The 23,879-nt window shown below is 42.9% G+C and overlaps 1 protein-coding gene across 1 annotated transcript in view; it reads left to right on the top strand.

The window, feature by feature from the left end:
- Positions 1-271: 271 nt before the first annotated feature.
- Positions 272-23,879, top strand: part of Kif13b (kinesin family member 13B) — a 139,423-nt gene continuing 115,815 nt past the window's right edge. Inside the window, exons 1-2 of the mRNA XM_090353682.1 lie at positions 272-413; positions 16,815-16,908. Of these exons, the coding sequence (XP_090209808.1) occupies positions 359-413; positions 16,815-16,908 (149 nt within the window). The 5' untranslated portion in view covers positions 272-358. The remainder of the gene's footprint in view (positions 414-16,814; positions 16,909-23,879) is intronic.

The following is a 23,879-nucleotide window of genomic DNA, read 5'->3' as shown; positions in this document are numbered from 1 at the left end:
AAGCCAGGACTATGGAGGTGAGCCGCCGTGCCCTTCGTCTAATCCTGAAGACGGCTTCCGCGGAGCCTGGTAACGAAGGGAGGTCGGGCTGGGTCGGGGCTGGGGGGCGGGGTTCGGGGGGCGCCGACTACAAGTTCCAGCGAGCGCTGCGCGCCACTTTCCCGCCAGGCCCCTCCGCTCGCCCCGCCGGAACTACAAAGCCCAGCATGCCTCAGGGCTCGCGCCAGGGTCCCGCCCAGGCTCCACCTCCAAAGCCACGCCCACCCCGAGCCCCCTCCCGCCGGTCATCCCCGAAGAGTTGCCCTGTGGCAGCGGCCGCGGCAGACGGAAGCCGAGCGCGAGTCCCGGCGGAGGCAGGATGGGCGACTCCAAAGTTAAAGTGGCGGTGCGGGTCCGGCCCATGAACCGGCGAGGTGAGCGTGCGGGCGCGGGACGGCGGCGGCAGGTGCCGAGCGCGCTCGGTCCCTCGGCGCCTTGGGGGTCCGGCGGCTCCGCCCCTAGGTCGGCGGCGGGAAACGGGCGGGGGGCGGGAGCACCCTGAGACCCCGCTCGCGCGCCTCGCCGGGGCGGGCCGCCCCTCCGGGGGCCGTGGCGTCTCGGGGTGTCCGGGGCCCCGCGGTCGGGCCGCCGCCCCTTCCGCCGGCGACCGCCCCGCCCGGCGCCCTTTGGCCCTCTGTCCCTCCGCCCTTCCCGCGGCGCCGCCCCCTCCCCGCCCGCGCTCCCCCGCACCCGAGGGGGGACACCCGTCCCTCCCTTCCCCGCGCGCCCCCTCCCCGTCCGCGACCCCCGTGCGGCCCCCGCGCGCCTCCCCGCTCGGCGCACCCCCCACCCCGCGCGCCCCCCTCCCCGCAACCCCCCCTCCCCGCGCGCCCCCCTCCCCGCGCGCCCCCCCACCCCGCGCGCCCCCCTCCCCGCGCGCCCCCCTCCCCGCGCGCCCCCCACCCCGCGCGCCCCCCACCCCGCGCGCCCCCCTCCCCGCGCGCCCCCCTCCTCGCAACCCCCCCTCCCCGCGCGCCCCCCTCCCCGCGCGCCCCCCACCCCGCGCGCCCCCCTCCCCGCGCGCCCCCCCTCCCCGCGCGCCCCCCTCCTCGCAACCCCCCCTCCCCGCGCGCCCCCCTCCCCGCGCGCCCCCCACCCCGCGCGCCCCCCTCCCCGCGCGCCCCCCACCCCGCGCGCCCCCCTCCCCGCGCGCCCCCCTCCTCGCAACCCCCCCTCCCCGCGCGCCCCCCTCTCCGCGCCCCCCTCCCCGCGCGCCCCCCTCCCCGCGCGCCCCCCTCTCCGCGCCCCCCCTCCCCGCGTGCCCCCCCTCCCCGCGCACCCTCCCCGCGCACCCCCCACCCCGCGCGCCCCCCACCCTCTACGCGGCGACCCCCTCCCCGCAACCCCCCCTCCCCGCGCACCCCTCTCCCCCTACGCGGCGACCCCCAGGCCTCCTTTGGCTCGCGGGGCGGGGGGAGGGGGGGGTTCGGAGGAGTCTCGAACCCTGGGCCGCGGGGAGGGAGGAGGACTGACCGCTTCTCTGTTTGGAGACTGTGGAGACATTTTTGCCTCCTCGTCATCTCTTCACAATAAATAGTTTAGGTGCCAAGAGTCTTGTGAAATTGTATCCTTCAGACAGTCCCCGAGGTCTAGGGAGGGTGGTAGGAAAAGCAGATAACCGGAATGGGTTCAGTCATCTGTCGACAGCCGGCGGGATCGAAGCCCAGCTGAAGTGCAGAGAGGAGACAGGTGGGCTGCGGCTGCCTTGAGTTCTTCCCCAGGGGCCCTGGGCAGGTTACCTGAAGGGACCTAGGTAGTACGTCGGAAAACACTTTTTATGCAGAGTCTTGTTATTGGGATTGCCAGTCTAGTTCTGGGAGCGATGGCATTGTCATTGTTAAGCTCTTGACAAATCAGAATCAATTTTGAGATCCAGAGTCACTTCCCAAGCTTAAAAAAAAAATACAACGTTATTCAAAGTCAAGCTGTTGGATTCTAAATAGGAAGTATAGGTTCCTTTGCGCCCTTTTGCATAATTTGTGATTTATAGATCAACCAGTTGCCCCAGGCTGCTTGGTTTTTTTACTTTATGGGAAGTTGTTTGCCCACCTGCTTTTCCCCACGACTTACTTTATGCTCTCAGCTGTGCCCCCTTTGAGTCTTCAATCACTCCATTAGACCTGAACTCTGACAACATGAAGTAACTTAGCTGCAACTCTGAAAATTTTCATAAACTTCAGTTTTCAAATATTTAGGCATCTCTATTCCGTTCAAGCTCTTATTTTTTTTTTTAATTTTATAACTACCACAATGAAAAGCCAAATGAAACACAACTGATCTGTGAATTGATTCTGAAAGGATGGCTTCAGCACATTCTTAAAATTTCCTTTTTGCAAGACATTTGGAAATGTCAGTGCTAAAAAGGCAGCTAACCAACTGCCTCACCACAGAGAGGCTTCAGTCTGGCATTTACAGTTCTCTTCCTTCCCTCTTTCCCATAGCTTTCATTTCTTGCTTTTAAATACCCATTAATAAGACTAATAATACTCATATTTTTTAAGGCATGCACAGAACAACTTATCTGTGGAGTGGAAATTATCTGTACCTTGGGTTGCATGCACTTTACAAGAAAATATGTTAAACCAAATGTGGTTGCACAGGCCTGTAATCTAGCCTGGAGGCTGAGGCAAGAGGATTGAGAGAGCTGGAGGCCACCTTTGAAGTAAACAAAATTGGTTCAATCACTTTATTATTAGATGTGTGCCATTTGTCATAGCTTGCTTCCCTGTTTCCTTTAATGCTCTCTCTTATCTGGCCTTGTATTTTGTGATATGTACAGTGGCTTCCTTCTCCTGGGATCATTATAGATAATTAAGATTCAGTTTCTTTATGAAATAGTTTGTTACATGAATCTGAAGTTTAAGGGATACAAAGTAGGATTTTAAAGCTAGTACTTTTCAAATTAGTAAATTAACAGTTGATTTAAAAAGGCTAAAATAAAATATCCCTTTCTGTTAGGTTTGAGAAGAATGAATCAGGGGCTGGAGTTTGGCCTAGTGGTTAAAGTGCTTGCCTAGCATGCACAAAGACCTGGGTTCGATTCCTTGGTACCACATATATAGAAAAAGCCAGAAGTGGTGCTGAGGCTCAAGTGGTAGAGTTCTAGCCTTGAGAAAGTCCAAGGACAGTGCTCAGGCCCTGAGCTCAAGCCCAGGACTTGCAAAAAAAAAAGAGAAAAATGAATCATATACATATATATGTGTGTATATATATATATATTTTTTTTTTTGTACCAGACCTGAGGCTTGAACTCAGGGCCTGGGCACTGCCCTTGAGCTACTTTTTTGCTCAAGGCTAGCACTCTGCCACTTGAGTCACAGTACCACTTCCGACTTCTGTGTATGTGGTACTAAGGAATTGAACCCAGGGCTTCATGCATGCTAGGCAAGCACTCTACGGCTAAGCCACATTCTAAGCTTTCATATTACTTTGAATAGTTATTTCTTCTGGGAAAAGTGTATTGAATGATAGTATATAATTTTATTTAGCAAGTAGTCAACTTTTAGTTCTTGTTTTGTGCTTTAGGGCAGGAAACAGTCTGAAAAGTCACTTGAGATTAGGATTGGTCTCTGTGCTTTTGCTTACTGAATAATCTGAAGAGTTTTAGAAAACTTATGATATGTCAAGTTCTACATGTGTATCTGAATGTGCTTAGGTATTTGAGTTTTTGAAGAGTGTTTCAGTGTTTCTGTTAAACTATAAGTGGGTTGAAGTGGGGGCGGGAAACACTTGAATGTCAAGAAGTAAGCCCTAATTTAGTTATAGCCATAGTTATAATGGCTAATTTGTTGTTATTATTACTATTACTGTCAGTTGTGGGGCTTGAATTCTGGGCCTGGATGCTGTCTCTGAGCTTTTCAGCTCAAGGCTAGTGCTCAAAGGTACTATGAGTTACAGCACCACTTCTGATTTTCTGTTGGTTAATTGGAGAGAAGAATCTCATGGACTTTCGTGTGCAGGCTGGCTTTGAACCAAGATCCTCAGATCTCAGCTTCCTCAGTAGCTAGGACTACAGGCATGAGGCACTGGTGCACAGCTTAATTTTATTTTATTTTATTTTTTGCTCGTCCTGGGCCTTGAACTCAGAGCCCGAGCACTGTTCTTGGGCTTTCTCAAGGCTAGAACTCTACCACTTGAGCCACAGTACTACTACTGGCTTTTTTCTATGTGTATGTGGTACCAAGGAATCTAACCCAGGTCTTCATGAATGCTAGGCAAGCCCTCTACCTAGCCTTTTATATTAACAAAACTAAAAGGTACGAACATTTTTTCCTATGCTAATGACTTTTCTTATTTTCATTCCAGTTTGTGCTCATATATATGTGTGATTTTACATTGTTTCTATTATTTTAGAAGTAGACCTCAATATATAGCCCAGGCTGGCCTGAAACCTGTTATGTATTTTAGGCTGATTTTGAACTCATGACCCTTTCTTTGCTTGGTGAGTACTAGGATTACAGGTATGTACTGCCACGCCCTGCTAACTTTTAACAATACAATTTTTAACTTCATTTGAAATATGAAAGCTAAACATTTAGGGAAAACAGACTTAGTCACAAGTTCTGTTTGCAAATTCTGCTTTCTCGTGTAGTCTTTCAGATTCTTCAACTCAACAGATAAACTTGTATCTTTCCATGTACTCTATAGACACCTCTCCATACATTATTAACTGAGCAGAAAGTTTTGCAATTGCCATTACTAGATCAGGGATATTTTCCTTTTCAGGAGTTTGATGTTTTGTATTACTAAGTGACTTAATAGCTAAGGGAAGATTTAATGACTACCTGCCAGATTTCTAGCTTATGTTAGGTAGTGTGGGATTGTCAGTCAAGGGACTACTGATTAAAGAGATATATACAGACATGTACTCATACACAGTTCATTACCAAAACAAATACATTATATAAAAAGTTTGGAAAAAGGAGCCCGAAGGGGTGGAACAGAAAATTACACTAGAAATTGGGCCAGAGAGAAAAAGAGGTATTATCTCTAGTGTTTGGGAATATGGACAGTAAATTTATTTCAGACATATTTCCAAGGAGTTTGACCTTTGCAGTGTTTGATGCCATGGAAGATAGGAAGAAGTTTGTAGTGTCTGTTAGAGTCAGTGCCTAATATCTAAGTAGAGGGGCCATGACACGGCTGTCAAAAGTGATGACCAGCTAAGCCATTTTAACGAGGAAGACTGTTTTGCCTGTCAGTGGGAAAAGTGGACTGTGAAGCCACACATGTAATTATGAATCTACTAGTATACAGGAATAGGCCAGAGCTAGAAAGTCAGGGAAAAAATAAAAGTCAATTGTTCTTGTTTAGATGATTTTATTTCCTAAAAATTTTCTTAGTGTTACAAGTATTGTCATAAAGCACATATACTCTATAGTTTCTGCTCATGAGGAAGTGACTGTCATGTGAAAAGATAAGATTAAAGGGTAAACAGCCATAACAAACTGCTAGTAAGTGCCAGGTGAGTGACAGGGAAGTACAGGAATTTAAGGGAGTGAAAAGATCTCTGGAAAACAAGAACTGAGGACAACAACAACTGTGAAGGCATCTTGGGGGACTGGTGATTGGGAAAGATTTTCCTGAGGTGGAAGAATTTTTGTTACCTCAGACTTCCAGGAGGAAGCCTGTGATTTGACTGGGGGTGTGGTGGTGCTGGTGGGAGGGGTAGGCCGTGGTGCTCTCAGAAGGAAGTGTGACCTGGGAGCCAGCACAGCCAGTTTGGGCAGCAGAGACTGCATCCTCCAGCCTGAAAGAAGGCTCTGTGAGGCCGTCCAGAGGAGCATGGAATGGGAAAGAACGCATGCATTGCACGGAGCTCTGGCCGCTAGCTAGGCCAGAGGTCACTCTGTTTAGCCTTTAGAACTTAGTGGAGACACAAAGATGAAGAAGAAAGACTGCCAGGTTCCAGACCAAGGTTGAAATCCTTGGTAGATGACCAGCTTCTACCCTGGGCAAGATTTAAAAACATGGTGGGCAGAAGCTCAGGGAGCCAGGCATTGGTGGTGCATACTCTGTAATCCTAGCACTCAGGAAGTTGAGAGTTGAGGATCGAGATTTAAAGCCAGCCTGGCAGGAAGTCTGTGAGACTTTCCCCCCCTTCCCCCACCTCTGCCACAGAGCTTGAACTCAGGGCTTGGGTGCAATCCCTGGACTTCTTTTTGCTCAAGGCTAGCACTCTACCACATGAGCCACAGCTCACTTCCTGCCTTTTCTGAGTAGTTTATTGGAGATAAAAGTCTCACAGACGGGGCCGGGAATTTGGCCTAGTGGTAAAGTGCTTGCCTAGCATGCACGAAGACCCAGGTTCGATTCCTTGGTACCCCACATACATAGCAAAAAGCCAGAAGTGGTACTGAGGCTCAAGTGGTAGAATGCTAGCCTTGAGAAAGTCCAAGGACAGTGCTCAGGCTCTGAGCTCAAGCCAGGACTGGCAAAAAAAAAAAAAAAGTCTCACAGACTTACCTGCCCAGGCTGGCTTTGAACCGCCATCCTCAGATATCAGCCTCCCTAGAGCTAGGATTATAGGTGTAAGCCAGGTAAGCACCTGGCTTCTGTGGGACTCTTATTTCCCATTAACTACCAGATGGTTGGAGGTCGAACTGTGGCTCAAAGTGGTAGACTGCTAGCTTTGACAAAAACTCAGATGATTCTTAGGTAGGGAAAGTGTTTTTGATCCTGGGGCCATTGCCCTTTTCCAAGATCCTTGACAGATGTGGACTAGGGATGGCTGTGGATAGACATTTCTGACAGTGTTTGCCGAAACAGAAGACAACTTGTTTTACTGACATCTGCTTGTTATGGGAATGGTGAATGAGGCTCATATTCATTACAACACAGCTTGCTCACACTGTCAATTCAGTGAGAGAAATTTGGATTTATATCCACAGGGCCAGAGGCTTTCTGTGAAGCCACCTGTGTGTAGTTCTGTTAAGTCTGGTGCTAACTCCTACCCATCACCATGAAGCAATGACTGATGCCTTACTTTTCCACTTCCTAAGTTCTGGAGATGGAAGAAACCATTGATAAAGCTATTATTTAAGGAGATGGATTGAGGTGTTTATTGGGTGGAAATGGATTTATTGATCTCTGTTTGGCTGATGGGTTCCCCTTCTGTTCAGCAATGCATTATCACAGGCAGACAGCAAACATGAGCGTGAGCTCCCTGACTGGGGAAGTGCACAGACTTGGTTTATAGGACGGTGACACATCCATGACTGAGCAGTGCTGGGATTTCACTCAGGAGTGTGGATGTCTTTAGAAAATGATCTTCATTGTCCCATCCACTCCAACAGTGATGATTGAAGAAACAAACTACTACTTTTTTCCCGCCTCTCTCTCTTCCTCCCTGCATTCCTCCTATAGTTTTTCCTCTCTTGGAGATTGAATGTAGGGCCTTGTGTATCATGGGAAAGTGGTCTAATACCCAGCCTCAATAGCTCTTCTTGGTTCTAGTCAGTGCTTTTTATACATAACTTATTCTCTTCAATTTTAGAAAGGTATTTGCAGAATTTCTATATACTACTAACTCAGGATTATAAAACCATATAGTATGTTGGAATCTGGCATTAAAATCTGTGCTTTAGCTGGGCACCAGTGGCTCACCCTTATAATCCTAGCAACTCAGGAGGCTGAGATCTGAGGATTGAGATTCAAAGTTAGCCTGGGCACAAAAGTCCGTGAGACTCTTCTCCTAAATTAACCGGAAGTGGTGCTGTGACTCAAGTGGTAGAGCAGTAGCCTTGAGCTCAGTGACAGCATCCTGCCCCAGAGTTCAAGCCCCATGACCTACCAAAAAAAAAAAAAAAAATTCCCCTAGTACTGGAGCTTGAACTCAGGGCCTCACGCTCTCACATTTTATTTTCCTGCTTATGGCTGGCACATTATCAGCAACTCCTCTAGTCCAGAGTTTTGTATTTTTTTTTCAAAAATAACCATTTATTTTTAGTCAAAATAAGCTTTTAGATGAAAGAAGCCGAGCTATTCTGGTTGTTTCTGTTAGTTGGAGATAAGTCCCTTAGACTTTACTAGCTGGGTTGATTTCAAACCACAGTCCTCAAATCTCACCCTCCTGAGTAGCATGGATTATAGGTGTGAGCCACTGGCACCTAGCCAAGTCTGGGTTTTATTTTGTTTTTTAAAACCAGACCAATGGTCTTCAGAGTGTCCTGTCAGTTCTGAGATAGGCAGATACACAGAGGTTTGAACTATGGACCTTATGTTTGTTAGGCAGTCTTCTACCATTTGAACCTTGTTCCCCAGTCTGCTAAGCTATGATGTTTGACCAGGCAAGCTTTTAGTCTTTTGATAACAAGAGGTGTCTAGGTGAGTTCATTATAGCACCCAGAACGCATAGCAGTGATGACATTGTTATGAGAAGGGCTGGGATTTAGAATGGCAGAGCAAGCAGCTCTTGAACGGCTCTCTTAGCCTCCAGGTCTCACAGAAGTGGGCATTTCTATGTTCAAACAAGTGTGGATTGGGTTGCATATGAAGGACAAGGAGCTTGTGGGATCCACAGGAGTAGATGACTTGTGGATGTTGGTGTTACTAAGATCAGAAGAGTGGGGGAGGCAGACTTTAGAATGGAGGTATGGGAAATAAATCCTGTTCATGGGTCTTTGATAGTTTTTTTCCCTCCAGTACTGTGTGCATGGAGTACATGTAAATGGAAGCACATATAATGAAACGGATATCTTTCATTGACACAACGCATTTAGGATTTATGTTATAGCATGAGTCACTATTTCATTCTTTTTTATCTATATGCCACTTTTTATCCATTCATCCATTGATGGATATTTGGCTTGGATCCATCTTTAGGTCTATATGCATAAAGCTTCCATGAACATTTGTGTACAAGTTATGTGCACATGTGTTTTTACTTATTTTGAGTACACACACACACACACACACACACACACACACACACACACACACGAGGAGAATGGCTCAGTTGTAGAATAACTTTTGAGGAATTGCTGAACTATTCCCAAAGTGACTGCACCATTTTACATTCCTACAAGCAGTAAATAAACGTTCTAATTTCTCCCTATCCTTGCTAGCACTTGGTACTGTCTTCCCTTGCTCTAGCAGTGCTGAGGGTTGAACCCAGATCTTTTTGTTTGCATGCTAGGCAAATGCTTTACTACTGAGCTAAATCCCTAGCCTGCTTCTACCCATGCTAACCATTTTATTTGTGTATATGCTGGTCATGGGGCTTGAATTAGAGCTTAGGCACTGTTTTGAGATCTTATGCTCAAGGCTTAGCACTCTACCACTTGAGCAACAGCTCTAATTCTGTTGTTGTGGTGGTGGTACTTAAGTGGAGAAAAGAGTCTTGTGGACTTCCCTGCTCCATCTGGGGCTTTGAACCATGCTTCTCAGATCTCAGCTGTCTAAGTATCTATGATTACAGGCACAAGCCTGGAAGATTTTTATTTATTTATGCATGCTTGTTGGGGCTTGAACTTGTCCCTGAGCTTTTGTGTTCAAGGCTAGCACTTAATCGCCACTTGGGCCACTGTTCCACTTTCTAAGCCCTCTCTTTTTACTGAGGTTTCTGCTCAGTAAGAAAAACACATTTGGTAATGCCATGTAAGTAAAAAGTAAATTTGCCATATGTCTCTTAGAAAGATAATTTTATTTGTGAGCATGTGTATATAGGGAAAATTACTTGAAAATAGGCCATATATATATAACATGTATATCAGGGCAAGCATTGCAACTTAGTTAAAAGTACATGTAATGATTGATTTTCTTCCTTTTAAAAACTGGACCCTGGTGAGCTTAAGCGATAGTTGGCTTTTTAGGAACCTGGCTGGTAGGTGTGACTATATTTCTGGGTAGTAGATACGGCTTAGCAATTATTGCTCCTTTTCTGGAGACTAAGGAAGGCAGATAACTAATCTGGTAATCTGTTCAGTTATTTTGTTCACACTGAATGATACATTCTCCAGATGGAACAAGAGTTATGTAAGTGGAGACTCCCAGGCCCCACCCGTGTTTTACCATGAAGTCATTGGGGTGCGAGCCATTCTCGATTTGTACATTGAAGAAAGACTTGTTTCAAATTATTGCTCACTTTTACAAGGTGACTAATGTACTGTCTGAGTAAACTGAGCTGTCAGCTGTGGATACTTTCATATTTATGAGAAATTTGACCTGGAAAGCCATCCTGTTTGGGAAATAATATGGACCTCCAACATTTCTTCTTGTTTTTAAATTTTTATTGTTAATAGAGTAATTTTGTTTTTTAAGAACTTATAAAGATCAAGGCATTCATGGCTCTAAGTATGTAAAGCTTGATTAATCTAACATACATTTAGAGTTCTACTACTTAAGATCATTTTAAAATTAGTTTTCAGACATAGTATTAATTAAATCCCAATCTCATTATTTTAGGCTTCACTATGAATAAATTTGCCTGTGTTACTCATTTTAATAATGATGAATGGTTAGTTCTGTTTTTATTGTAGTAAACACATGGCATTTATGGTATTAATGGCATTAATCATTTCTAAGTGTTCAGCTGAGGGCTTTAATTATACTTCATATCATTGTTTCATCACCCACCACCTCCATCCAGAACTTTCACTTTGTGAAGCTAAACTCCATGACTACTGAGCACTAACTCCCCCTCTCCCCACTCCCTTACCAGCCCCTGACACCAGTATTCTATTATTTGTCTCCAAATCTGACTCCCCTGGGGAGCTCAGATAAGTGGGATCATACAGTGTTCTTCCTGTGGACTTCTGATCTCTCCTAGCACTGTCTTCAAGGTTCCTCCCTGTTAGAGCATGCGCCAGTAATTCTTTGCTTTTTAAGGTTAAATAATGTTCTGAAGATTGTATACACACATTCCATTTATTCATTCACGCAGTAGACACTTGGGTTGCTTCCACCTCTGGAAGTTAAGAGTAATGCTACTGTGAGTGAACACTTCAATGCTGCTTTTATAAAAGGCAGCTTAGCTGCTAGGCCCTTAGCTTTTTAATCCAAACTCAGATGAACATCTTTTACTTTGAGCTTTTGGTAGATGGTAGTTTGTTTTGTTCCTCCTTTTCCCCCTTCATTTTAAATTTAAGGCCTAATTTTGTAACTACTATTTTATCTCTGCATTGTTTTCTAAGTGAGTAAGAAGTTTTGAGTGGCGAGTATGTTATATTTAGAACCTCCTAACAATATAATTTAATTCGGCCATCTAGTCATTAGCACATAAAGTGCTTTTCATATATCCAGCCCCTAACCTCTCCTCAAAACTGTGTTGAGGCATGCACCATATTTGTTTGCCCCCACACATGGGAACAGTCCAGTCCTGGGACAAGCCTTTTCTTAATATTTACCCATCGACCAGCAGAGGTAAAGTGGGAACTTCATTTGCTAAACACTAAGCTAACAGATAAGTGAAGGTCATCTACATATCTTAGATCATGGGTTTTGGACATGGGGGTATTTGTAAATATTGTAATCTTCAGAACAAACTAAGTTTTGGTTAAATGTAGGCGACTCTTTATATTATATAGGTTTTTCCAGAGATTTATTCCTTAATCATGCCATTTAATATTCCCATATAATTGGCTGCATTTGGTGACCTGTATCATAGGGAGAGGCTGTCTCAGTCATGGGAGGAGCTATTAAGAGGACAGAGAAAAGGTATGCAAATGTTGAAAGAAAATGTTTGAGTCAAGATAATCTGAAATAAAAGCAATAGATTGTTGGGTGTGTAGGGTATCTTTAATCAGTACTTGGGTATGAGCCAGGTGACAGTGGCTCAAGCCAATTCTAGCTATGCAGGAGGCTGAGATCTTTGGATCAAGGTTTGAAGGATCAAACCAGGCAGGCAAGTCTATGTGACTCTTTATCTCCAATTAACCACTAAAAAGCCTGAAGTGGAGCTGTGGCTCAAGCGGTAGAATCCTAGCCTTGAATACCGGTGAGTACAGGGACACCTTTCCCCTCTGGCCCCCCCTTACAGGATGGACACAGGAGAATCACTAAATTGGAGGCCATCTGGATTATATAGTAACAGTGTCTCAGCACCCAGTTTTTCAGACAGGCATGCATATAAAATTAAAAGTGTAACCCCTCTGCTCAGACCAATGTACTTTCAAGAAACTAACAGCTAGCTTTGTGGTGGGTGATGAGCTAGTAGATTTTGAGTCAGAATTTCCGGAGAGTTGCTAATACATTTATGTATGATATAAATGTGTCTTTAAGGGGCCAGTTAGTATAATCTGATGAGATATCATGAAATAGAGGTATTAGCAATTTATGTTGGCTATAGCCTTGAGCTGTAGGCCTAAAGAAGCAAGGAAGTAGTGCATGTTTGAAAGGTTGCTGCAGTGTGGGGCTCAGGGCTCAGTGATGGTCTGGAGCAGGTTTAAACACAAAGGATTGGAAGTGGGTCTGCATCTAGCTGACATAGCTGTCTTTGAGGCTTAGACAGAATGGGAGAGACTCTTGGTTCCTTTAGTGTTTGTTATATAAGTGACAATGAATGAGAAAGTTTCCTTTCCTCACATAGAAATACTTTATTACAGATATGGCATTGACATAGAGCCAAGACTCCTTGGGAAATGAGTAGAGATCCTTTCTTTAGAGACTTGGCAGTGGAGATAAGGTGAACAGAAACTGCTTCATACTTTATACCAACAAATATAAGAATAGAATAATAATGCAAGCTGGCACTAGTGGCTCATATCTGCAATCTTAGCCTCGCAGGAGGCTGAGATCTGAGAATCACTGTTCAAAGCCAGTCTGGGCAGGGAAGTCTGTGAGAGTCTTACCTCCAGTCAGCCACCAGAAAAACTTAAGCACAAAGCTCTGCTCCAGCTTTCAGTTAAAACCCCATGACTGACAATAAATAAATTAAAAAGAAAAAGGCAGTAGAAACATGATATAGTTTATTCTTTTATAAAGAGTTTTATTGAGATATAAATCCATCTACTACATTGGTACCAATCGAGTGTGTTTTGTTTTACTTTTATATTGGAGTTTCAAACAGGGCTTGTGTTTGCATGGTTTATTTTGCTGACTGGCTTCACCTAAACTACACCTTAAGCTTGGCTTTTTGCTGTGTTTTGTTTAGTTTTATTTGAAATGGAGTTCCTGGACTTTTCTGCCTTGGCAGGCTTTGAATTGTGATCCTCAGACTTCAGTCTCCTGATTATTTGGGATTATAGATTAACCCCCAGTGTTCCACCATTTTGACTGCTTTTTAGTAAAGCTCACAGTTGTAAAAGCGCCATTACAATTAATATTTATTTATAACATTTTCATCACCTTTAAAAGACTGCACCTAGGAGCATTAAACAAGCACTGATGTATTTTTTTTTTCTACGCAGGCCATTTTACTTGAGCACCATAGTCCATAGTGGTTTTGTGGCTTTCCTACCCCTCCCCTATCTAGTATAAGCTTAGCTGGTTTATAGCTTTTATTAGCACTTCATTCATTTTTGCTGATGTAATACTCCATTCTATGGACACATCTCATTTATTATCTCATTATTTACTTGATAAAACATCTGTTTTTGTTTGTTTGTTTGTTTGTTTTGCCAGTCCTAGGCTTGAGCTCAGAGCCTGAGCACTGTCCTTGGACTTTCTTTTTTTTTTTTTTTTTTTTTGCCAGTCCTGGGCTTGAGCTCAGGGCCTGAGCACTGTCCTTGGACTTTCTCAAAGCTAGAGCTCTACCACTTGAGCCTCAGCACCACTTCCAGCTTTTTTCTATGTATGTGGTACCGAGGAATCGAACCCGGGTCTTCATGCATGCTAGGCAAGCACTTTAACCACTAGGCCAAACTCCCGGCCTCCTTGGACTTTCTTAAGGTTAGAGCTCTACCACTTGAGCCTCAGCGCCACCTTCTGACTTTTTTCTATGTATGTGATATGGAGGAATTGAACTCTGGTTTTGGTGCATGCTAGGCAAGCACTCTACCACTAGGCCAAACTCCCAGGCCCCCATCTGTTTTTTTTTTTTTTTTTTTTTTTTTTTTTTTTTTTGCCAGTCCTGGGCTTAAGCTCAGGGCCTGAGCACTGTCCTTGGATTTTTCTCAAGGCTAGAGCTCTACCACTTGAGCCTCAGCACCACTTCTGGCTTTTTCTAAGTATGTGGTGCCAAGGAATCGAACCCGGGTCTTCGTGCATGCTAGGCAAGCACTCTACCACTAGGCCAAACTCCCAGCCTAAACATATGCGTTATTATTTTATCTGAATAATGGTGCTACGAGCATTGTATATGCGTTTGTATATGGACATAGGTTGTCACTTCTCTTGACTGTATTTAGATGTGGAATTGCTGGGTCATGTGTGACTGCTTAACCTATCATGAAAGACCTACCAGACTATTTCCAGAGTGATGGCACCAGTTTCTGTTTCTGTTAGTAATGCGTTAGGGTTCTCATTTTCCATGTCATTGCCAACATTTGTTATTGTTCGACTATAGTTAACTTAGGGGGTGTGCAGTGGAGTTCTGTGGTTTTGGTTTGCATTTCTCTAATGACTAATGATGTTGACCATCTTTTCTTGTGCTTACTGGGCAGGTGCAATCATTTTGGGGGGATAGACATTTATTCTGATTCTTTGTTCATTTGAAAACCAGATGTTTGCCAGTTTTTAAAATTTTATTTTTTGTGCTGCTCCTCATGGACACTGTCCCTGAGCTTTTGTGCTCAAGGAACTCTACCACTTGAGCCACTACTCCACTTAAGCACCTTTTTGGTGCTTAATGGAAGATTAGATTCTCATGGACTTTCCTGCCCGGGCTGGCTGCTTCTCCCCAGACCAGCTTCCAACCACTATGCTCACATCCTAGCCTCCTGAAACCAGAATTGCAGGTGTGAGCCACTTTTGCCCAGCTTCATTTGCCTTTTATTATTCAAGTAGAAGTTATTTATTTATTTATACCAGTTCTGGCTTGAACTCAGGGTCTGAGCACTGTCCTTGGACTTTCTAAGGCCAGAGCTCCACCACTTGAGCCTCAGCACCACTTCCAGCTTTTTTCTATGTATGTGGTACTGAGGAATCGAACCTGGGTCTTCATGCATGCTAGGCAAGCACTCTACCACTAGGCCAAATTGCTGGCCCTTTATTTATTTATTTTTATGCCAGTGTTTGGGCTTGAACTCAAGGCCTGGGCACTGTCCCTGAGTTTCTTTTGCTTAAGGCTAGCACTCTACTACTTGAGCCATAGTACTGCTGCTGCCTTTTTCTGATTATGTGGTTGTGAGGAATCAAACCCAGGACTTCATGCATGCTAGGCAAGCACTCTACCACTAAGCCACATTCTCAGCCCCTTTGAGTAGTTTTTTTGGAGTGAAGAGTCTCATAGACTTTTCTGCCTGGGCTGGCTTCAAACCATGATCCTCTTAGATCTCAGTCTCCTGAGTAGCTAGCTAGTGGTACTCAGCTAAAATCATGTTCTTTTTTTCATTTCCAGACTTTTTTTGCTAGTATATTAGAACACAGTTGATTTTTGTATAGTTATTTTGTATATTATTTTTGTGTATTTCCTACAGTCTTGTAGAATGTTTCTTCTAAGTTTTTTTAATTAAATAATTTATTAACATTGATTTTTACATCATATTTCAAATGATATGTTTAACAAACAAGTATTCAAGAAGGGAATCTCTATATACGATCACAGGCACTTAGTTTTTAGAACATAATCAAAATTAGGCTAAGGGTTTGTATATCATAGATATACATATATATTTGTATATACATAGATATACATCTTCTAAGTTTTTTAAAGCAAGTTCTTTTTTTTTTTTTTTTTTTTTTTTTTTGCCAGTTCTGGACTTGAGCTCAGGGCCTGAGCACTGTCCTTGGACTTTCTCATGGTTAGAGCTCTACCACTTGAGCCTCAGCACCACTTCTGGCTTTTTTCTATGTATGTGGTACCGAGGAATCGAACCTGGGTCTTCGTGCATGCTAGGCAAGCACTTTAACCACTAGGCCAAACTCCCGGCCCCTTAAAGCAAGTTCTATAGGACTTTTTCTTTCTTTCTTTCTTCCTCTCTCTCTCTCTCTCTCTCTCTCTCTCTCTCTCTCTCTCTCTCTCTCCCTCTCCCTCTCCCTCTCCCTCTCCCTCTCCCTCTCCCTCTCTCCCTCCCTCCCTCCCTCCCTCCCTCCCTCCCTCCCTCCCTCCCTCCCTCCCTCCCTCCCTCCCTCTCTCTCTCTCTCTCTCTCTCTCTCTCTCTCTCTCTCTCTCTCTCTCTCCCTCCCTCCCTCTCCCTCTCTCTCTCTCTCCCTCTCTCTCCCTCTCTCTCCCTCTCTTTCCCTCTCTTTCTCTCTTTCTCCCTTTCTCTCTTTCTTTCCTATCATGGGACTTGAGCTCTGGGCCTGGGCACCGTCCCTGAGCTCTTCAGCTCAAGGCTTTAAACCACGATCATCGGATCTCAGCCTCATGAGTATCTAGGATTACAGTAGACACCTCGCCCAGCTACTATAGGATTTTCTATGTACCACAGTGATAGCATCTGCAAATAGAGACAGTTACTTGACTAGAATGTCTAAGACTGTGCTGAGTAGAAGCTAAGCAATAAACATCTTTGTTGTCGTCGTCATCTGCCTTCTTCACTAGTAAGTGTGAAGTTATGGTGCTTTTTGTATAGATACCCTTTATTAGGTTGAGAAAATTCTATTCCTATTTTCTTGGGTGTTTGTATCATGAAGGAGAGTTCAACCTTCTGCTCAGTGTGCTGGATTTTCATGCAATCCTTTTTCCCAAATTAATTACTTCTTAAAGGGTGATTTTCTCTTTTTTTAATTTGCAGAAATGGATTTGCATACCAAATGTGTGGTGGATGTGGATGCTAACAAGGTCATTCTTAATCCTGTAAATACGAACCTTTCCAAAGGAGATGCCCGGTAAGTTAAGAAAGTGTAGTGTTCAGTGGAACTTTCAGTTACTCAGTGCACTAGTGCCTACTAAATTATTAAGTTTTCTTGAGTAAAGATGGATTCTTACTGCAGAAGCATATTTCTGTCTTCAACAAGTCTAGTCAAGTGAAAGAGATGAGGTCTATAGTACAGGAGTAAATACCCGCTGGGCGCAGTGGCTCAAGTCTGTAATACTAGCTACTCAGGTGGCTGAGATTTGAGGATTGTGGGTTCAAAGCCAGCCTGGACACTAAAGTCCATGAGACTCTTATCTCCAATTAACCACCAGAAAACCAGAAGTGGCTCAAGGGGTAGCGTGGTAGCCTTGAGCTGAAGAGCTCAGGGATAGCGTCCAGACCCAGAGTTCAAGCCCCATGGAAAAAAAAGTAAGTGCCAGAATGACGATTCTAGAGAGTGAATGCTATGTCTTCAAGGAAGTGTTGCTGACTGAAGGATTTGGTAGGCATAAGTAGAAAGATGAGGATAGAGAAGACCATGAGGTGATTCCTTAGGGAGGTGAGGTGGCTTTTTATTTCTGCCAGTTCAAATTCCATTTCATGTCTCAGAAAAGTATGTCCTCTACCCACCTGTTGCTGTAATCAGTACTACCTAATGCAGTTATTGTCATGGCTAACTGCAGTTTAGAGGTGACTTAAAGTCCATGAGGGAAGAGACTAGGGAAGGAGGAACATTTGAGATTCACTTTACATTTGGATGGGAGTTCGAACAAAAGGGATATGAAGTGAATCGCCAAAGAAAGAAGAGGTTAATTTGAATTGTAAGAAAATATATTTGTTATTTTTAAGTAAATGAGAGAAATTTAATCTGATCAACAAAATGGGATTCATATGATAGAAATCCTGGGCTGTTCTTCCTTCCTCTCTCCTCTTCTGTACCTCTTTTCTCCCTTCCTTGCCCTCACTTCTCTCTCTCTCTCTAGTTTTTTTAATTTTTATTTTTTATTGTAAAGGTGATGTACAGAGGGGTTACGCTTATATAAATCAGGTAATGAGTACATTTCTTTCTTTCCTTTGTCCTGGGGCTTGAACTCATGGCCTTGGTGCTACTCTGAGCTTCTTTTACTCAAGGCTAGTGCTATACCATTTTGAGCCACAGTACCACTTCCAGTTTTCTGGTGGTCCATTGGAGATGAGAGTCTCACAGACTTTCTTACCCAGACTGGCTTTGAATCGCAATCCTCAGATCTCAGTCTCCTGAGTAGCTAGGATTACAGGCATGAGCCATCAGCACTCAGCCTGAGTACATTTTTTCTTGGACAATGTGACACCTGTCCTTACTCCCTCCCATTTTTTTTCCTCCCCACCTACAAGTTATGTAGTTCCAGTGTCTAGTGAGTACCACTGCTGTTATGTCTCATTTTTTAAGAAAAGATAGCCCCTTTGTTTGTTAAATATGTCATTTGAAATATGTAAAAATCAATGTTAATAAATTCTTTAATAAAAAAAAGAGGAGTGTGGCCTAGTAGTAGAGTGCTTGCCTAGCATGCCTGAAGTCTTAGGCTCGATTTCTTGGTACCACATACACAGAAAAATCTGGAAGTGGTGCTGTGGCTCAAGTGGTAGAGCGCTAGTCTTGAGAACGCCCAAGGACAGTGCCCAGGCCCTGAGTTCAAGCCCAGGACTGGCAAAAAACAACAACAACAAAAAAAAAAAAAAACAACAAAAAAAAACCCCCTTTACTATGTAGCTCACGCTTGAGCTTGGTTTGTGGCCCAGGTTCACCTGGAACTTGTGATCCTTAGCTTCATAAGTGTTGGTATTACAGATGTTCACTATCATGCCTTTATTTTTTGTCAGTGAGACACTGACAAATTTTGAATATTACGGTTGGCTGTGTATTCCATTTCATTTGTCCTTTCAGCAGTTGGGATGTCCCACTTCCCTTGGCTTTTTGAATAATCCTGCTTATGTTCAAGTCTTTGTGTGGATGTATGTTCTTATTTCTCCTAGGTAGCTATCTAGTTATGGAATTATTGGGTCCTATGGAAACTTCTATGCCTAACCTCTGAGGAACTGCCAGTTTGCCAAGCCCACCAGCAGGGTAGGAGGGTTTGGATTTCTTTGGCTTGTTTTTAAAGCATTGCCATTTACCATGAGGATGGTGGTGGTACCTCTGATTAATTGGAAAGTGCATGTTCTGCCTGAAGGTACTCAAATTACAATGACAAAGAAAACAAAACATTGTGCTGTCCAAACAAAACCGGGTTGGGCAGCTTCATTCAGCCCCTGGCTGCTGACTTGTATCCTGGTTCTGGAGAACTAGTCTAGTTGCTTTTTTTTTTTTTCCATACCTATAAACCTAGCTACTCAGGCTTATAAATAACATAAACTTTATTTCTCAAAGTTCTCTATGCTGTAGATCCAGACCATTAGCATGCTCAGGTTGTGATGGGTGCCCATTTCTGTTGTCATATCATGTGGTAGAGAGTAGAGCAAGGCAAATTCTCCAGTGACATTAATAAGGACACTATTAACATCCATGAGGGCTCTATATATGAGGGTCCCCTCTTACAACTTTATCTAATCTTATCATTTCTAAATGACCTTAACCTTCCATAAGGGTGGGGGGGTGTCTTGTAGAGTTTCCAACATCTGAATTTTGGAAGCCACATTCAGGCCCCACCAGCTGGTCCTTCAAAGGTCTTTGAAATTCACTTCTTAGAGAAAGCCTTCCCTGAGTTTGCCAATCTGAATCAATGCTATTTCTGTTTGGTTTGTTTCTTAATTTAAAAAAAAATTGGCAAACCTTGGGTTTTGGTCTCAGGGCCTCATGTTCACAAAGCTGGTGCTTTACTGCCCGAGCCATATCTCCAACTTTGCTTTTTTTATTAAATAATTTATTAACATTGATTTTTACATCATATTTCAAATGACATGTTTAACAAACAAGTATTCAAGAAGGGAATCTCTATGTACAATCACAGGCTCTTAATTCTTAGAACATAATCAAAATTAGGCTAAGGGTTTGTATATCATAGATATGTATAAATCAATGTAAAAATTATGTCTATAGTTATAAGTTTTTATGTCTATGTAGTTGTGTTTATATTTCCATATTATGTCCATATCATTGGGTATGTAAATATTGAGTTCTCACTCTTGCACTGTTTGGATCTAATAGCCACATGTTAAGGATATCATGCGTCTTTTGTTCCTTTGGTCTTTACTTGTCTCACTCAATATGATTCGCTTCTAGTTGCTTTTGTAAGCAACTCAGCAGGACTTCCTTGAGCAGGATTGAAAGAATACACTGTTCAAGGGCTATAGGGTATAGACTTACAGGCACAAAGCCATGAGTTCAAATCCTAGTACTGGCCAAAATAATAAAGAATATACTGTTCCAAAGAATATTCCTGTACTTATTACTTGGTTTAATCATTGCCTGTTCAATGTAAGCCTATCTGATCTGCCTCCCAATTTTAACCCTTTTTTTCAGCATAATTATCTACTTTCTTGAATTTGACATTTTATTTTTGCTCAAGGCTTTTTTTTTTTTTATTGCTACTTTTGGGGTTTTGAACTTAGGACTTGGGCACTGTCACTGAGCTCCCTTTGCTTAAAGCTAGTGCTCTACCACTTGAGCCACAGTTCCACTTTCTTTTTTCTGAGTAACTTATTAGAGATAAGAGTTTCATGGATTTTCCTACCTGGGTTGGCTTCAAACAGGATTCCTAGATCTCAGCCTCCTGGGTAGCTAAGATTATAGGTGTGAACCACCAATAGCTGCTGGCTCTGTATTCTTTACGTTTTCACTGTGTACTGTCAATTGTTTGTATAATATTATGAATGTCTTTTTCTACTAAAAAGCCAGGTAGGTAACTCAAAAAAGTTGGCCATTCATATAAAGGCATAATGCCTGATTTTTACGGTTAAGAGGAGATAAGAAGAACAGTTTCAATTTACTTTGGGGAAAGAAAGCTAAAACTTGGCATTTTAATTAAAATCCTAGTCCTTCTCCTCCCCCTTAAAGAAACAAAAAACAGAGCAAATGCTTTTGCTCTCTCACCTCTTACTGGCAGTGGAATCCCGATGCCACTGTGGGAATAGTTTCAGTCTTTTAAGAGGCAGATAGCAAACTGCACCTCTTCTGAGAGGCCACTCTGAACACCAGGCTGGAACCTGAAAAGGCCAGATGTCCTTGAATGTGAATCTTGCTTTTAATCTCCTGGCCAGTTCATTCCGTTTCCTCTATAGCTCTCTGCTTTCTGTCCCAAGTGTGCAGTGCGTGCAGGCATGTGTGTACCTGTGTGCAGATTAACATGCTCAGCATTGTATGCTACTTGAGGCTTCTGGCATTCTTTGTTTTGCTACTCTTTTTCACTAAATGTCAGATCTGAAGGTGGGAATTTTCAGAACATTTGGAAAGTAAGATTTCAAGATTTTAGTTCTCTGGAACTCTGGCTTCTCCTGTTCTTATTATGTATGAGGAGATTCTTCCACAAGGACTGGAATTGCCATAGAGGGCACACAGACAGCAGTTTCTCTGGTTTTATATAGAAATTGGGTACTGCCACCTCTCTCCCCTTGTGCTCATGCTTACTCTAAAGATGTGCAGACAGTGAAGATTATATCTACCAGTCTCATGAGAAACATGTCTGAGATGTTGATCTAAATAAGCCACTTTGTAAGACTATTAGAAACTTCTTTGTTCCTTCTCATTTTGTAGTAGTCATCAGTTTAATCAAGCTCATTAGGTAATTAATGAACACCTAGTATGAGCAAAGGATACCGTCCCTTTTAAACTCTGATCGTGGTGAGTTTGTAGTTGGAACTTGTAAAATATGTGCAGAATTAAGTGAGGATGACTACATAGTCCATTTCTCTTGCAAAATATATTGTTACTGCTAGAGGGGAAGGCCTTATGCTGCTAATTTCTTTGAACTAGACAAAGTCATTTTCCAGTTAATTCCTTGTTAGTGAAAGACATCATTAGGTAGTATTAAGTAATGACTTTTAAAATTTCCATGATGCTATATGGATGTTAATTTAAAGAAAGATTTTAATTGAAGGAAGTCATGCAAAATGCAATTACGTTATGCACAATAGGCCTGACTGTTCTGTCTGCTGTGAAATGATTGGAATAAGCCCAGTAATTCTGCCCAAATAAAATCTGCGCCTCTGGAGAATCTTACATGGTATGCTCTAATTTTATAATGAGGCTTTTCCCCAGGGGCCCAGTCTACCGTAATTAAGTTGGGGGCTAGACAGAGTGTTGTCTGTGTGCCTGGAGGTTGTAGGTGATTCCTCAGGCCTTCCCTTTTATAAAGATATGGTGATCTCTGAGTATGTAAGCCATGTGGTACTGTGAAAATGAGTCAGTGAGTGAAAAACAACAAAAAAATAAATATGGTTGGATGCATACATTGCATAGTTAAATAGAAGATAATCAAATTGCAATAAGTATAAATTTTGCTGTTTTGCCAGCACTGTCTAGTTGGTTGTTAGAATAAACTACTGGATAGCTTATTATCAAACAGTGAAACCACCTGAACAAAAATTGTGACTCATTATTACTGTAGAATTTATGATACTTTAGCAGTGTCATTTAATATATAAATAATATCTTGCTTATGACTTCTTTGATTAGCACAGCAATAAGAAAGAAAAACTTTAAAAATAATGTTACTAGGTTGTCAGAGTGAAATAAGTTATAGGTAATAAGAATGTGTAAAAATTTTCCCTGATGAAGGGGGGAAAACAAGATGAGGGGTTGGGGGCGGAGGGAAATGGGGACCAAGACATGAGAAAGGGTATCAATGTATGTGAATTAATGTACCTTCTATCTGGCGAATATAATGTAACCCTTCTATTAATTACAATAAAAATATATGAAAAAAATGAACTTATTGGTAATTAAAAAAAATTTCCCTGAATTTTAGATTTAGCCTAAAGTGGTCAGATTAAATATGATGTGCTAGGTAAAATATTGAATCACAAAGTTTAAGTAACTACCAAACCAAAAATTTAAAAGTGATTTTTTTGTTGTGTACTTTGTTTTGTTCTTGGGCTGTCTTTTCTTGTTTTTGTCTTTGGCCTTGTCCTTGGCTTCAGCCACCAGAGTAGCTGGAATGGCAGGTGTGAACGTTGCCTGCCTTGCTTTCTTTTTTAAAGTTGGAACTGGCAGTAGTCCTTAAATACAACACAATGAACCTGTCCAACCCCCAAAGCTGCTGTTTTGACAGGACCTTGGAAAAGGGTTTTCTGATCCACTTAGCATCTGAGCATTGATAAGGTGCCATGAATCAAGCTGCTAGGATAATCTTTTTTTAACCAGTGGTTTCACTCAGTGAAGATATTATTTTTGTATACTGTATATATAAGCGTATTAGTAAAATAAAAAGCAGCAAAGCAAAGAGCTGGAAAGTAGAAAGAATAGATTATTCATTGGTTAGATTTTTCAGACTCAGAATTGAACTGAAATGGGTCAGTCTAAGCATTGTCTTTTTTGTGTGTATACTGGTACTGGGACTTGAGCCCAGGTTCTGAGAGCTGTTCTTTAACATTTTCCTTAAGACTAATGCTTTACCACTTCACTTGCAGATCTGCTTTTGGCTGGTCAACTGGAGATCAAAGTCTTACTAACTTTCCTGTCCAGGCTGGCTTTGATCCATAACCCTCAGATCTCAGCCTCCAGAGTGGCCAGGATTATAGAAGCAAGTTACCAGTCCCTGCTTTAACACTGTCTAATTTTTATGACAAGTTTCTTTTGCAAGTGAAGTTTAGAGGTCTGGAATCCTTAAACTTCATCTATAGTTTTTTTTGTTTTGTTTTTTTGTTTTTTGCCAGTCTAGGGGCTTGAACTCAGGGCCCAGGTACTGTCCCTGAGCCTCTTTGTGCTTAAGGCTACCGTTCTACCACTTAAGCCACAGTGCTACTTCTGGCTTTTTTGAATAGTTTATTGGAGATTAGAAAGTCACGGGACTTTTCTGCCCAGGCTGG

Source organism: Megascapheus bottae, chromosome 20, assembly GCF_031878675.1.
Source record: "Megascapheus bottae isolate mThoBot1 chromosome 20, mThoBot2.hap1, whole genome shotgun sequence".
Classification (NCBI taxonomy): Eukaryota; Metazoa; Chordata; class Mammalia; order Rodentia; family Geomyidae; genus Megascapheus; species Megascapheus bottae.
Note: the sequence above shows the minus strand (reverse complement) of the source record. Positions and strands in the feature narration are given on the sequence as shown.